Consider the following 16,236-nt stretch of genomic DNA (forward strand, 5'->3'; position numbering starts at 1 on the left):
TATTGATTGAGTTCTTGTAGTTTGGGGATAGTACATCTATAAATAAATTGTATACCAAAGATATGAAATTTCATAAATTTATTTGATTACCAGGACACTTGTCAGAATTTAACCTTGAAACAAGTGATATACATTATAAATTAAGTGTCTTATACTACAGGAATTTATTAGATTAAGGTATTGCAGTATAATTAAATGAGCTTTGTTAATGTTTGTTTTAGAACAGGTTTTTAGAAGTATGAATGTTCTGTCAGTACTACTACTTACTTTTGTAAAGATTGGAAGTTTTAAAATCACAGGATAGCATTCCTGAGAAGTTCACAGGTTTATGAAAGAACTAGATAGCATTTCATCATCATGAATATGCTGCAGACAGTGCATGATGTAAAACAGACAATGCCACCAAAAAATCATAGGTGGTGGCCATGTGCTAATTATTAATTTATGGACAAAGTGTAACCACTACTGTCTTCCATGGTATCTCATCTTTCAGAGTACATGTTTAATTTATACTTTACTCCTTTATAGTATACAGTTTTCTAGTAACCTAGAATTAGGTTACTATTTTGATATTTGACATTTCCTCCATTGCTAAAAGGAAATTTTAATTGTTATAAATCACTTGAACAAAATTAGGTATGTAGACATTGTGTCTTACAACTTAAGCATGCAACAACATTTTATATAAAAGAGGTAATTATTTTCTCTTAAGTTGAAGACATGTTGATAATGTCTATAATCAGGTACATGCAAGCATTACTTCTGGTGTCACAATGCCTCATGCTGAATGGTTAATATTAAAATATTTATATATTCTATAAAAAAAAGTTGTTTTTTTAGATACTGCCTACTTAGTTTGGAGTGAAGTTATCTATTTATCACCATTCGCTTTTTAAATCCAATGGATTTAATTAAATATGGGTTAAATGCCAGGTTGTAAAATAATTGTTTAATTCTTAGGAGGTTGCAGTTACAAGTTTCTTCCAACCTTTACATTTAGTTTTGTTTGTGGCATTAGAGATATTTAACTTAAAGAAGCTGCTTCTATAGTAGCAGAGATTTACATTTCTATGCCCTACATTGCAGGAGTTTCATACATAAAGCAATTTCATACAAAAATCCAGTCAGTGTAGTTTTGTTAACCGAAAAGTTAGAGAAATTGTTTTTGACGAATGTATTCATTTACAATTAAAAACTGGTAACTGGTTTTAATATCAAGATGGGGGGTAAATGTAACTTAAATTTTTCTATTTTAAATGTTAGGGAATTCAACAACATTAATTTAAGGGTCCTAAGTAAGATTTATTTTAGAAATTAAGGTATTCCTAGTTTGGTGTAGTTAGTGATTTACAACTGTAGGCATTGACTTAGATGTAGGATGGGAGATAAAGCTAAAACCCCCATTAACTTACAGGTGTCAAAGAGTTGTGTATGCAAGAGTTCTAAGATATTAAAATCAGAAATGCAAATTTTAAAAAAATATGTTTATTAGACAAATTACAGAATAAAGTAATCTTAAATATATATTAAGTATAGAAAATTTAAATTCATCACAACTAAAACATTAAGTCACTTATACAGCTACTTAAAGCCCATTTCATTCCAAATAAGCTGATACACTCGTCTCTCGTTTTGCTGTTTCAGAAGCCTGAAACAAAAGAATTAAGTTAGTTAATGTTCCCAAAGTTTTTACTGGAAAAGAAACATCTGAATAATATAAAGTTACTTACAATAAACTTACCAGTTTTTGTAGGAATGTATGATTAAGTAAATCCAGGATGGTCATTTCAAGGTATAGCACATTTTGTTTCAACTCTGTGATCATTATAGAAGTCATCTCATTGAAATCTTTTGCCTTAAGGAGAAGAAAGTGAGGTGTGTTAGATTAATTATGCAAGTAGAAGCAATATCAATGATTAATAATGAGGGTCCAACTATTTAGCATAGTAGTTGGAAAGACTAAACTTAGTGTTTATATACAAAGTTAAATATATTTAAGCAAGGTTTTAAATACTTACTTGATGTAGCTGTTCATACACATGTAAAGAATAATTCTGGGCAGATTCAAAGTCATCTTGTAAAGCAGTTGGCAAGAATTGAGATAAGGGAAATAGGCTATTGTATGAGGTCACAAGCTGTCTTGTTAGTTGTCTAGCAAGATAAAGAACTTGTTCACCTATAGTCTAATAAAACAAAATAGAATTAAACTTACTGGATATTGTTTAACTCCAAGTGTATTACAAGTCTCTAGAGTGAGATGACAAGTGATAAACATTAAGTTGTTTAAAATAAGAGAAACTTACAGCAGGTTTAGTATCTGGATCAGTTTCTTTGTTTAACTCTTCCCACAACCAGTAAACATTCTTTTGAAGAGAATCCTTTGTCAAGCTCATAATATTGGACTTTTCTCTGATATATTGCATCTGGGAGAAGTTAAAGTTAAACTTTAATATGCTTGTCACAATATATGTTAGATATTCCACAGTAGGTAGATTTATAAGTTCTGAAGTTAACAACTTCCAAGTAGAGTGTTAAGAGAATATTTAAACACGTTAAAAATATTGCATTAGCACATTTGCATTTCATTTTGTGATATAGTTTAATAATGTGATTAATAGAAAAGTATGGCTGAATACTGAAGGATATTTGGTATAAGTTTAATTAGTATTAAGATAATTTATGTAATTAAATCTACAGAGTTTAGTATTAAACTATGAATTAAGGTAGTATTGATCTAATACTATAAAAATAGATACTATGTTAAATTAGACATTTGTTGGAGAAGTAGGAACTAAGTATATTGAAAGTTCAGGCTGAAAGTGTTTCTAATTGTAGGAAAAATTCTATAGATGAAGTTTTATCATGTTAAATTAAATTCAAGGTCAATTACTGGGTCACATAAAGGATACCAGGGTTACAGTGAAGTTCAATTTAGATACAACTTCCCAAATTTGTATCTGGACATTTTGAAGTTTCGATACAGTATTAAGGTAGAAGCGTCCTGTGATTTTACTGTAGAGACCACTAATTCTTTCAACAGAAATATCTTTCTGATCAACATTCTCTACAGAAATTGCAAGATCAAAAACATGAAAAAGACAAAGTTATTAATTATATTAACAGTTGTAAAACGTTAGTCTGAAGTATTTACAATATATTTGTACAAATTCACTGGATCAGTTAAGTTGTATGGAACTAAAGTTAAAAAAGATGAAAATTCAAAGTTACAGAAGGTACACAAAAAGGTAGTTTTAGATGCAAATAGAAATTACTTACCTTCATTTTCAGTAGGGGGAAGGTAATAGTCTACCTGTTGTTCAGCTACTTTTAAAGCTTTATCCAATACATTAGATACAATTTTCCAGTAAAGTGTGAGTGAAAGGTCAAGTGTCTTTAGACAAGCATAGTCCTTTATTTGTTGAATCTAATTTTGAAATGAAGATTTAGTTAAGAGGAATGTTTATAAGATTTTACAACAAGTTAAAAGAAGTACACATTAGATTTAATAATTTAACAATGCAAACAGCCAGCAAGAACACATTGAATATTCGGTTTATCACACTATGGAAACAAATAAATAGGAGAGCAAAATATATTTTAGGTGTAATGCAAATATACCTCTTCAATCCAAACTCGTTTATTATAAAAGATGAATATTTATTAAATTTAAAACTAACCTTCTCACTTCCATAAGTTTTAAGTTCATTGTAATGGTCAAAACTCTTCTGTACGGTGGAGTTGTACAGTTCTGTAGCATCTTTTAATATCTGGAAAGAGCACGATTAGAGTTCCTTGAAGACAATTGTTTAAAAAATAAATAAAAAAAAAAATCTTCCAAAATTTAAAATGATTAAGTAATAGGAGGACAAGATTCCAAACACTAACCTCCTCAGGTGGTTTGGCAATAAGTGGTGCCTTTTCTTCCAAGATATTTAAGCCACAACAGGCTAAGTTATCAGCCAGTTGAACTGTAAAAGAAGCCAGATTGAAGTATAACTTAACTGCCAAACCAAAACACGAGTAGTTTTAGTTAGAAAATGTAGTTGAAATTGTACGTGTAGAAATAAAGTTTAGTAGGAACAAAGTTTAGGCTTCATTTTTAAGTAGATAAAGCTTTAAATAACAAAATAAAATCAGTTTAAAGTACACTAGAAATTAACAAGTTTCTTGCAACACGTATTGTAGCAAGCTAAGTTGCTGCTAATAATCATTAAAACTAGCACGTTTTGTAGAGTATTCGCCGAAGTAAAGACTGGTACTTACTCTGCCCAGAAAGAGTCAGTAAGAGTGGATGTGCGTGTCCAGCAACAACATCACGAGTCTTTTCAGCTATGGATAAAGTACGGGCTGCTAAGACATTAGATGTTTTAATGCGGTCGTAAGCGGCTGCAGTATACTGAGTAGTCATATTTACAAGGGGCAGCAAAGAAACTCTTTTAAGAAAGTCGCTTTTTAATTCTTGTTCATCGAGAGTCTTTTCAGATACTTGCTGCTGCTTTTGATCCATGTTGATGTACTACGAATAGAGACAATACAATAATTTTAGAAAGTTCTATAGGGAAAAAAGATTAGGGTTAACCACAGTAAAAAAAAAAAAAAAAAAAAAGGTACAATTATACACTTCAATATATAAGAACAATAAATCAAAACTCGGAAAGTAACGTATATCATACGTCATTATTTACATTAATGGTTAAACATAATAACATCATTCTAACTATCAGCATTAAACAACTTCAAAATAATTAATATCCTACATTAATCTCTAGTAAATAAATTTGACCCTTTCGCAACTACTACCCGAACCAAACAATTACACCTAACTTAAAACCCACTTGAACACAGCCTTTATCTAATACGATATTTTGCTATTATCCAATGACAACGCTGAAGACAAATTTCAAGCAAATTGACGCATTGCGAAATTGAGTAGGTCATGTGGCTTTGTGATATTCATATGATTCATTCTCAAGTAAACGACATCTGCCGGTCAAAGAAAGAAAGTGGTCAGCTGTCAGTCAGTTACCTCTTTCTTTCTTTGAGAACCTGACGATGATGGAAGAAGATCGAAATGTTGTTCGCTCCTCTACATTAGAAACATTTTCGCAAAACAAACCAGCCGTTTTGACATATATATTCATCTCTACAAGTGGGTTTTCTCGTCATCATTGATAAGTAGTGGTCTGTTTAGGTTTCTTGACGTAATGAAAATATATTGTAACACGGACATATGATGACATGAAATCTGTTTGACAAAGTTTGAGTCATGGTTTGGTGTTCATAACAGACTTGATAGTTTGATGGAACTTGTACATTTTATTATACATTTATTCCCAGTTGGTAGTAAGTGATACAATTCCCTCCAAAATATCTAACATTTACAACATTAGAAGTAATGCTGTGATCCGTTTCCAAAGGAATTGAGGACAAACGAGTGGTTGGTTATTTTGTGGTGGCAGGCTTGCCAGACAACTCCCAACCTCTGGAAGAATTCACCCATGATGGAATTACTCCTAAAACTTCTCATACTCTGACTTCTATCATAGACATCACAGTTATCATCCATAGTCAAGAAGAAATAGTGCCTCAAGGCTATACTTGCATTGAGAAAACTCCTTTGGGTTTTCCTGCAGATCTTAACCATGGTAGCTTACGAAGCCCCAGCATTTACTTGTGTTATCACAGAGGGAGAGATAAACCTCCATTGGTGGACATTGGGTGAGTAATGAGTTTTTGTGACGATTCTTGAAACTACTATATTCAGTTAGTAAATATAGTTTTTAACTATACATATAAGTAGTCAACAGACAAATGTTGATTAATTTTAAACAGACTATTCAGAGAAATCTTAACAAATTGCAAGCTTACTTACATATTTCAAAACCTAAAACATTATAAATAAACATAACTTGTCTAATTGATTTTACTCCAAGTAGTTTTCAAATAACACTGTATGTTATTTCAATGATGTTAGTAGGACTAAGCGTACTGCTATGCAGTTAGTTGAAGTTGAAAAAATTTAACTGCTCCATACAATTTTGATATTATTTCCAGAAACCACTAATTAAGACTTGTGCATATTACTCTCTACAGTTTTCGTATTCTTATTAAAGAAAGCATGGGTTATTTTACAGGGAATATTTCAGATTTATTATTAATTTTATTTTCTCTTCAACAAAGAAGCATGAGAGGTGACCTTAGTTAAGTTTATCAGGTCTTGTGCAATATTCATAAGATAATAGGATGGGAGGACAGAATTTAAGATTTTAGAAAGACAGACTAGACTCCAGTTTTCTAATTTGTCAGTGATTTCCTGAAAAATGAAGGTGATTTTTAAATTTGTATCTTTTTTTAAAGGAAAGTGTACAAGGAAAGCCTTGAATAACCAAATGATCCAATCTTGACTTTATGTTATGTTTGTTTCAGAGTAGTTTAAGAATATGGATTAACAAAACATGACACACAGTGTGACAAAGGTTGATGCTTTAGAAACATCTGAACTTAAAGGAATCAAATGGTACTCATTTGTTTAGACCACTCTTACCTAAAAGTTTTATATTGTCACTTTAACCAGATAAAAGGATGTTATTTGTTGTATTATAATTGTTTTACATTCCACCAGAATACTCTATAAAACCTAAGAGCGAGTGATGGCAGACAGTCAAGTAGTCCACACTACTGCACATGGTCGATCTGCTAATGTAAACAATAGTGGGTCCCGAACATTTCTTACTTGTAGACGAGCATCTCTTACTGGTCCATGTAACCAACTGGTTGTGACAGATATATGTGTTATTCTGTCCAGTAAGGTAGTGTATTCATTCAACCTAAGATTCTAAGTTTGGCCTTGAATGTGCAATGACCAAAGTTGTAATAATGTGTTTAGTTTTTTTACCTGAAAATAAGTAATTTACACAGATGACTTCTCGTGTGGCAAGAAAGCAATCAGTTAAGATGGTTTAATTTTACTTATGGTTCTTAAGTGTATAAAGATGTAAATGTAGAGGCATAATATGTAGATAAATGTATTTTAACTTTCATCAGTATGTAAAAAAAGAATGAGGTATACAAGTATTATTTATTATTTTGATTTTTATGTAATTCATTTAAAAGATGATTTTAAATATATTTTAGGGAGAAACACGACCTCATGCATTCTGTGTAATCAATAAAATGTTGAACAAAGGAATGGTAAGAAGTTTTTATTTTATATTAATACTGCAAATATGTTTATTTAACTTACTGGTTATGTAGAGAAACAGTAGAGAACCACTTGAGTAAGTTACTGCAGTACTTCTGAGGTTATTTATTGGTTGTGTTTAAATTGTTATTATATAAAGAAATCTTCAGTTTTAATTAGCTGTGTAAAGAGCTTTTGAGTTGCATTAGTTGATAGTCTCTAGGTAATGTATTATTGTTTAGTGTGTTCATATTTAAAATGTACTGTGTAGGCTTGGGTGGTAGGACTTTGACTTATATTCTGTGGGTCATTGATTCAAATTCTATGACTGAAAATGGCCACCATGTTAGTAATTAGTATGTTATAATGTGATAATCAATAACACTTTTCATTGGTACAAAGTTACCTAAGGTTTGAGAAGCTATCTTCCCTCTGGTTTGTCATTTCTAAATAAGAGTAGCTTTGTGTGAAGTTGAACAAATGAAACAATATATAGTATACTTAAGAAACAAACCTTCATATATTTCTTTGTTAATCTTCTGTTATGGTTGTTTTTTAAACATATAGAAATTTTTAATTGTAAGAAGCTTTAATAAAGGAAATATAAAAGTAGTAACAGACACACTAAAATTGGCAATAACAAATAATCAAAAATGTTTTAGAAGTAAAGTATAAAACAAAATTCTGTCTTAATATTAACAAACACAACTGTTTTCAAGACACTGCAGATGAACATTAGACTAATATTACAGGATGTCACACTAATATTAAGGTACAGGTACTGAATTCTCCTAATTTGTGTTCAGACATTTAAAAATAATGTATTCACAGGCGTATGACCAGGGTTTGCGGTGACTTGTATAGTGTGTAATTTTACCAAGTACTTTAACAAATGTTTGTTCTGAAATAAAGCAGAATTTATCTCGATCTATAGGTACACTACAAAGACGTAATTTCCAAAATTGTAAGTAAATAAAGTCTTCCCAGTATGACAACTGTACACTTACGTGCATACACTGTTAAAATCCAGGTAATTCTTGTGGAGGACAGGCCAAAGATGGCCTTGTTTATAGCTTTGTAATAAATTAAACAATCAAGGTTGTAAATAAATACTTCAACTGTAAATTTCTATTGATTTTGTAAACTTACTTATTTTTTCCTTAGGGTAACTAATCCTTAATTTTATTTTTATATAAAATAATTGTTCTTTTATTCATCAAGCTTCATTTAAAATAATGTTTTTGAAGTGTAGTAGGCGATTTAGGCTTAGGGCTAAAATCTCAAATAATTAGAGAATTAGTTAGTTTGAGAACAGAAGATGAGTGTTTTTCTTATATTCTTATTTGTTTTTTCTCTTTGTTTAGCATGATTTTGTTTTTCTAAAACAACATTAAAACAAACAAACAAAAAACTTAAATGCTAAAGTTATCTAATATAAAGTTGGGCCACATACCTATTCTGTAATAACATTCAAATATACTTGTTAAAAAGCTAAAATTTTCTCTCATGTTTAACAGGCTCATTTGTATAATTTACTTGTAGAAACTTCAATGTTTTGTGTCTACTTTCATCGTGGTGATTTACTTGTTGTTTCTAAAGGTTGAATCAGATGTCTACCTCTGTTATAAAAAGTCAATGAACAGACCAGATATTTTGTGTTTTAAACCAGGTAGGAGAAATAACTTTTGTGTTCCCTACATTTTTTGCTGTATGGGTAAAAAAGCTCAGCAGTAAATTTGTAACATCTGGTGTGATGGGGATTCAAACCTATGACCCTCAGATTATGAGATGAGTGCCTTAATCATCTGGCCATGGTGGGCCCATGAAGTATGTTGAATGCAGCACTGTTTAAAATTAAATGTTTGTGATGTGAAAATACTAAGTCTGTAATTTCATAAAAATTATGGATTATAATTACTTATATTATTAAGGTAGAATGTCAAAAAAGAAACGTGTATCTTTTTTTAATTTTGCTGAGATATGGTTTATGTACTGAATCAAACACAGTGACCCTGTTCACCTCTTTCCATTTTTTGAAATGATTCATTATATACTCTTACTACAGTGATAACCTTGTTATATCTATCAGTTACTTTTATATCCTACGAATAAACTTATTATATCAGGTTGTCCATAAATAAATGTTGTTTTGGAATTGCGTAGTTTGGAAAAGTATAAACCATCGTTGTGAAACATGCTTTAATCAAATTAACAGCTATTTGCCTCAACACACTTTTGCCAACGTGTAACGATGTTGTTTATGTCCCTGCTGCACAATTCAGAGTTTCTATGGTCAATGAACTCCCTGAAAGTTTCTTTTGCAGGAGCTTGGTTTTGAAAACATTTATTGTTCAAAAAAGTTGTCTTGAGAAAATGAAATTATGTAGGGGAAAGGTCTTGGGAATAAGGTGGATGAGGCAGAACCTCCAGGGATCGAAATTTTCTATTTAAAGCCGGACATGTCCATTAAAAAAATCAAGTTTAACTGACACTTTCCCATCTATCACCGGACAACGTGACCAGTGTTCATATTCCTAACATATCGGACACAAATACATCGTCCCGTCAAAAATAAGCGAGGCAAAAGCTGTGTATGCACAGCCCAAAGATTTTGCTTAAAAGTATATTCTATAATGAGTGGAAAATAACTTGCAAAATTTAAGATTTAATTTAAGACAAAAAAAAAAGCAAATTTTAAGAAACGGTCGTGAACGCTCACAAATACGCTTTTTACGTCGCCTTATCCGTGCCGTCCCGGATAGTCATGTGACTGCCAATCATTGACGACGATCTGACAATGGCATCTGATAGTAAAAAAATAGGAAAGTCTCACGATCTATTTCACTTTGGCTTCATGAGCAAGACTAATGAATCAAAAGACAATACTACGGAACCCCGAGTGAAAAGCCCAAGCTTGTTGACCCAAGCCCAAGTGTTAAAGCAAAAAACTGTTACTGCTAGTATTGGCGCTAAGCCTACTCGTCGTTTCCAGGATGAATGGAATAGAGGCCGACCATGGCTGGAGTATAATAACACTACCAGACTGATGTTTCGCTCAGTTTGTCAGGAATATGACCAAAGTAGTGGAAAGCAGAAGAACACCTTCATAACAGGATCTTCCAACCTGAGAGAAAGTGATGTTAAGGAGCATGAAAACAGTCACACCCACAGTCTAAGTTGTCAAGCTAAGACAGCTAAAGAAACACCTGATTTAACTCCTACAATGAAAGAATTGAGTAAACTTAACCAGACTGAGAAAGATCATTTGCTTGTGCTGTTCAGGACTGCCCTTTATATGGCTTTGAATGTCAAACCATTCAGCGATTTTCAAGAGCTTCTGTTGCTGCAGTAGCACAACTTTTGTATGAACTTAGCAGAACATTATGCCAATGACAAACAAGCAGTTATCTTTACGAAGTATATTGCAGAAACAATTAGAATTAATGTCAGATCTCGTCTGCACACCTCATTATTCTTTGGCATTATGACTGACGGCTCAACAGACGCTGCCAACATTGAGCAATAGATAGTCTATGTAAGATACTTGGACAGTGACTGTTACCCAGTAACCCACTTCCTGTGTCTGCAGTCAGTTGAGAGGGCTGATTCTGAACACTTGCTACAGGCATTTAGTTCAGATAAAGGTTTCTTAATTAACTGGGATGAGAATTTTCTGAATTTATCCTGAATCCCTAAATAAGAAAAATTAAAATGGACAATATTTCATGTACATTTGTGTTTTAATTCAGGATTACATAGTCATTCCATTATTAATATACATAAGTGAAAACTCAAGCATTTTTCAATTGATTTAAACCAAGAAGAACCATGTATTTACCACTGACAGAATTGGAACTTAATCTAGCACAACTAGCATAACAGATAATGGAGCAATTGGATTTTCCAAAGTACAAATTTAGATTTATATACATATATATACAGAAAGTAATTAATATTGAGTACTAATATTTTGTATTTGCAGCATTATCCATATATGGCAAGTTTCCCGACTGGCCTGATTCAATTGTATGTCTGACAGCTGATGGGGCAGCTGTCAATTTGGGCACAAATAAAGGACTTGTCAAGAGATTGAAGGTGCAAAAACCTTATTTGATAGGGATCCACTGTGTTAGTCACAGATTGGAACTTGCAATTAAGAAGACCATCAAGGACATCTCTTACCTTGATGGTATCCAAACCTTTTTAGAAAACCTATGGAAGTTTTATGACAATTTGCCACAGAACTGGGCTGGCCTCAAAGAAGCTAGTAAAGGCAACAAAAGGGACAGGAACCTGCTGGGTTGCCTACAAAGAGCGGGCTCTGGAGTCAGTTTCTCATAATTGGCCAGCTTTAGTGGAGCATTTGTATCAAGTAAATCTGCATTTATCTTGTATTTAATGTACTTTCAACTATTCATTTTCTTTATTCAGATCAAGTGGAGATGACAAGTATTATCAAAGAGTTTTGTTATGTGGACTGTATTCAGCCTCTGACTAGCCAGAAACAGTAGGAGAAAAACCTACTAATTTTGAAATGGAAAGATGTATGTAATGTACCTCTTACAAGCAGTAATATTTATCTTTTGGATTAATTTTTTCTTTTAATAGGTTTTTGACATACAATAAAAATAGTCTAACATCACAGGAAGTAATGAACTTTACAGATTATTAATTGGCAACTGCATTGTGCAGTCACTTGTGTAAGCATGACTTTGATGCTTTGGTAGAATGTTTTTAAATAGGTACTACATAAATAAATATATATACATCATGAACTCCAGAATTTTAACATTGTACTGTGAACAGGAGGACAAACCCTTTCAATTGCTGTATTTAACTGTGCCCAAGGTCTTGTAAATTAATTTATTCTTATCCTACCTATAAGAATTTCAATTTAAGGCTAGGCTAGTAGAAAAACCTATTAATTTTGAGAGGGAATAAGGTATGTAACTTACCACTTACAATAATATTGATCTTTTATATTAATTCTAACTTTTTCATTAGGTTTTTGACATACAATAAAAATAGAAGCATGGCTTTGATGCCTTTATATATAGAGTGAGACAAATCCTATCTATTTGTACATTTCAAACTTTAAATAAATGTTTTAACTGAACTGTTTCTTTCTAGCCTAACTATTTTTTACATGCATGAACACTGCATACAAAATATCCTAGTAAATGGCTGTGTTAGACAGTGGTTTCAGCATAAATATTAAGTTTATAGAAAATAATTTATTATATATTTGAACATAAGAAACAGATCTTAGGTGTTTGAACATTAGTTTAACATTTTATATAATTATTCACTGGGCATGGAAACAAGTCAACCAAACACTCAGAACTGTAAGCTTATCAGATATCTAAAGAATTGTTAAAAGCATTTTATGTGTTTATCATAAAAATGGATTATTAATGTTTCTTATCATATTTTTGAAATCCTAAATATTCTTAACCACAGAATAGTTGAGATTCTAGTCATAGTTACAACTTGAATTTAATATAACAAATTTCCCACAATCCATAAGGTATAATGTATAAACTAACATAAGGTGTAACATAAATAAACACAAGGTGTAATGTATAAAGTAACATTAAAGTTTGAAACAGGTATTTGAACATTTAAATATTTAACAGAATTACTTGTATTGTTAAATGATGTTAAACATATTAATACTTAACCTGTGAGAAAATAATAAATATGGGATTATTTTTATATCACACTTGGTATTAACATGTAAGCTACACAATATGAGCATGTGGTATGTTATTCACAGGTTTATGGGTTTTCAATCATTCAGAAAAAAACTATACATTAACATTCCAAATGTAAGTACAAGTTACACATGTTGGCCATGAATGTTAGCTGGAACAAATATGCATCATGAATATATTCAGTCATTAAACACATCATACCCATTACAGCTGTATACTTTAGTATTTCAAGTCATGAACATCACTTGATACCTTATATAAGAATATGTTGTATCAAGGAAAGCAGATTTACACACACACTTCAATAGACAAGCTGTGTACAGTGTAAGGTTTAACACTTTTCAGATGTGGATAATGCATGAGTACTCTTGACTAGCCACACAGCAAGTACAGTAGTTGGTCTAATCCTGAATAAATTAATTTACCATCTAAGCTGAAGGATGTGGTACTGGGGACCAGAAAAGACTTGGATAGATGGTAAATGTGTAGACGTTGAGTATTCAACTGATTATATAACTATTAGAACTGTTAGGAACTGAAAAACACAATGTACAAAGGATCTTGTAGGAAAGATAGGGATGGATAAAGGATTTCAGGGAACCTACAGAAATATTCAATTCTATCATACTCAGTGACATGTGTGAAAGTAAGTGTGAGTCAAAGATATAGGGACTTCCATCATAGACATGACTCTCAAAACAGAAATAACTTCACTAATAGACAGATTAGGAGTAGATCAACCTGAAATAAAAGGAAGAAAATTCAGACCAATTGAGAAATGTTTTGAAAATTCTTCCAGGTTAAAAGGGTATTAAAAGTCATGAAATTCAAGATTCATTTTCAACTGGAGTGAATTTCAAAATTATAGTTAATTAATAACGAGAAAATAAAGGAAAGACTAACAAACAGCATGTTATATTATTTGATAATGATGTTATTGTGCAGTAAAAGCCCTCTCTTCTTTAGGTATTGGAAATAAGATTAGGAGAGTGAAATCAGCTCCATGTTTGCTAACGGTATCTGTGCTCATGAAACTTTATTATTGACGAGAAAAGAAGTAAGTACCCAAAACAAAGCATACACATCAGGAAACTTGTAGGTGAAGTGGCTACTTAATAGGCGTAACATGGTACAGATGGCCTGCTATGAGGTACTTCACTCTCAATACATTACAATCTACAAAGTAGATTCATTGGTCGAGTGTTTAAAAACAGAGTTAAAGATCTGGTAATCTATTATTGATATATAAAAGCACCATGAAATTGTCAGAATGGATCATAATCAAACAATCCAGTAGCAGAGGTAAGAAATCCAAACATGTTCGTTTGACAGAATAAAGGTCGAGTACACTGATGTGGAGGAATTGCTTGTACTGGTCCAGACGTCTGAGGTGAGATTGTTGTTCAGAGATGTACCCCAACCGGAAAAAAAGCATCTGTGAAGAGGTGTAGGTCCGGTATGAATCAATTGTGATTTATGACATAAAAAACCACTTCATAAGTGGCTGAAACTTCAAATATCGATAAACATTAGGAATAGAACTCTGGATTTCAGTGTTATAAGTCCGTAAATTTAAAATTGGCCCATCGATGACCCGACAGTAAAAAAAAATAAAAGAAATCGTATATGTTTGCATGTAAAATGTGAGTAACTTTTTACACGTGAAACTGGTAAATGTCGTCCTCCTGTAGATTGAGCTTATAATATAAATCAGTCAGTAACCAACTTTGTTTGAAAGTTCTTTGACTTTTTCTGTAAAGCCCTATGAGAGAAAAGAGGCCAACAAATATTGGTGGAGACTATATAAGACGATTTAGGATACAAATTAATAACTGTTTGTATATAATGTTAAAGAATATTGCTAATATTTTTTATAGAAGGGCTTATTTTTGGATATACAAGACTGTTTAGTGTTGGTGTTATTATTTGGATTAGTTCATGACTTAATATTTTATGATTGTTTAGTTCTTCTTTAGGCATTGGTAAAGTTAAAAGACAGTGTTTGTTTTCAAAGACTGTTTATCTTTTGAAATCTCAATATGAATAATGCCTGCTGTTTAAAGTATTGATAGTTGAATGTTATCAGAATGATGACATATTGTTACTTTCCAAATCACTGAATAAAATGACCCTCCTCCCGTGACACAGCTGTATGTGTGCGGGACTTAAAATGCTAAAAACGGGGTTTCGATACCCATGGTGGGAAGAGCAAGGACAGCTCATTGCTTATCTTTGTGCCTAACTTCAAACAACTGAGTAAAATTCAATTAAAAACTTCATATATATATATATAACTACACTAACGATACATTTATAAAACAACACAGACATCATGGATTTAGAGCTGATAACAATTTATTATATGTGTAAAATTATCATACAAAATCAATTTGTAATTACATTAAAAATAAAATAAGTACTAATGCAGCTAGAGGTATACATCAAAATTGGCTCGGCATGGCCAGGTGGGTTAAGACATTCGACTCGTAATCTGAGGGTCGCGGGTTCGAATTCCCGTCGCACCAAACATGCTCGCCCTTTCAATCGCGAGGTCGTTATATTGTGACGGTCAATCCCACTATTAGTTGGTAAAAGAGTAGCCCTAGAGTTGGCGGTGGGTAATGATGACTAGCTGCCTTCCCACTAGTCTTACACTGCTAAATTAGGAACGCCTAGCGCAGATAGCCCTCGTGTAGCATTGCGCGAAATTCAAAAACAAACAAATAAAAATACATCAACATGTATTTTTAACAATTACACTATGTAGCAAAATTTATACTTTTTCTTGTTCCTGAGTAAAAAGTGTTATTTCCCATGATGGGAGAGTGTATTTGGGAGCTGATACGTGAAAGTGATTTACATTACAATCGCAAATCTCGAAAAACTACTCACTTCCAGGGCCGTAGATTTCTTACACCCAATGAAGGGGATAATTTTTTGCAACCACTCATGTGGACTGTTCAATTTGCAAATTGGTAATCTCTGATTACGTGAATCTGAAAGCTGTAAACATGCAGTCGCAGAGTAATCTTGTTGCCACGATACTTCAAGGTTTCCATGTCGGTTTGTATAAGTGAGGTGTTGTGAACAGTTTTCAAAATATTAATAGAATAAAGACAAATGTGTCACAAATTAACTGCCACATGAATTTATTCCTGCACACTGCACAGTATAAAAGATGGCCATTATACTTGACAAGTTTACTAATAACTTTCATTGCATGATTTACGTTTTCAAATATTAATAAAATTAGTAATTACCCTTGATAAGTTTATATCTACTGAAAAACTGTTTATGTTGTTTGATAAAAATAATTAAAATGTCTTTGCGAACTCTTAAAAA

The 16,236-nt window shown here is 32.0% G+C and overlaps 2 protein-coding genes across 15 annotated transcripts; one reads left to right on the forward strand and one right to left on the reverse strand.

Moving 5' to 3' along the window:
- Positions 1–1,469: 1,469 nt before the first annotated feature.
- LOC143240982 (perilipin-2-like) lies at positions 1,470–4,829 on the reverse strand. The gene is made up of 10 exons (XM_076484340.1): positions 4,758–4,829; positions 4,264–4,516; positions 3,886–3,968; positions 3,678–3,767; positions 3,277–3,424; positions 2,910–3,064; positions 2,304–2,423; positions 2,019–2,183; positions 1,742–1,855; positions 1,470–1,648 (listed from the first exon to the last, which is right to left on the reverse strand). The coding sequence occupies exons 2-10, from the start codon at positions 4,505–4,507 to the stop codon at positions 1,598–1,600; spliced, it is 1,170 nt and encodes a 389-aa protein (XP_076340455.1). The 5' UTR covers positions 4,508–4,516; positions 4,758–4,829; the 3' UTR covers positions 1,470–1,597.
- Positions 4,830–4,914: 85 nt separating this feature from the next.
- Positions 4,915–12,296, forward strand: LOC143240984 (DENN domain-containing protein Crag-like). Of its 14 annotated transcripts, none has more exons than XM_076484350.1 (5): positions 4,915–5,718; positions 6,623–6,809; positions 7,135–7,191; positions 8,115–8,144; positions 8,780–12,296. In XM_076484350.1, exon 5 carries the CDS (start codon positions 9,978–9,980, stop codon positions 10,530–10,532), a length of 555 nt encoding a protein of 184 aa, XP_076340465.1. In that variant the 5' UTR covers positions 4,915–5,718; positions 6,623–6,809; positions 7,135–7,191; positions 8,115–8,144; positions 8,780–9,977; the 3' UTR covers positions 10,533–12,296. The 14 variants fall into 14 exon arrangements, 13 of the variants coding, with proteins under 13 accessions (XP_076340465.1, XP_076340463.1, XP_076340461.1 ...); XR_013022123.1 differs by lacking the exon at positions 8,115–8,144 and having other exon boundaries at positions 4,919–5,718; positions 8,723–9,007; positions 11,163–12,296; XM_076484353.1 differs by having other exon boundaries at positions 4,919–5,718.
- The last annotated feature ends 3,940 nt before the right edge of the window (positions 12,297–16,236 follow it).

Source organism: Tachypleus tridentatus, chromosome 13 (genome assembly GCF_004210375.1).
Source record: "Tachypleus tridentatus isolate NWPU-2018 chromosome 13, ASM421037v1, whole genome shotgun sequence".
Classification (NCBI taxonomy): domain Eukaryota; kingdom Metazoa; phylum Arthropoda; class Merostomata; order Xiphosura; family Limulidae; genus Tachypleus; species Tachypleus tridentatus.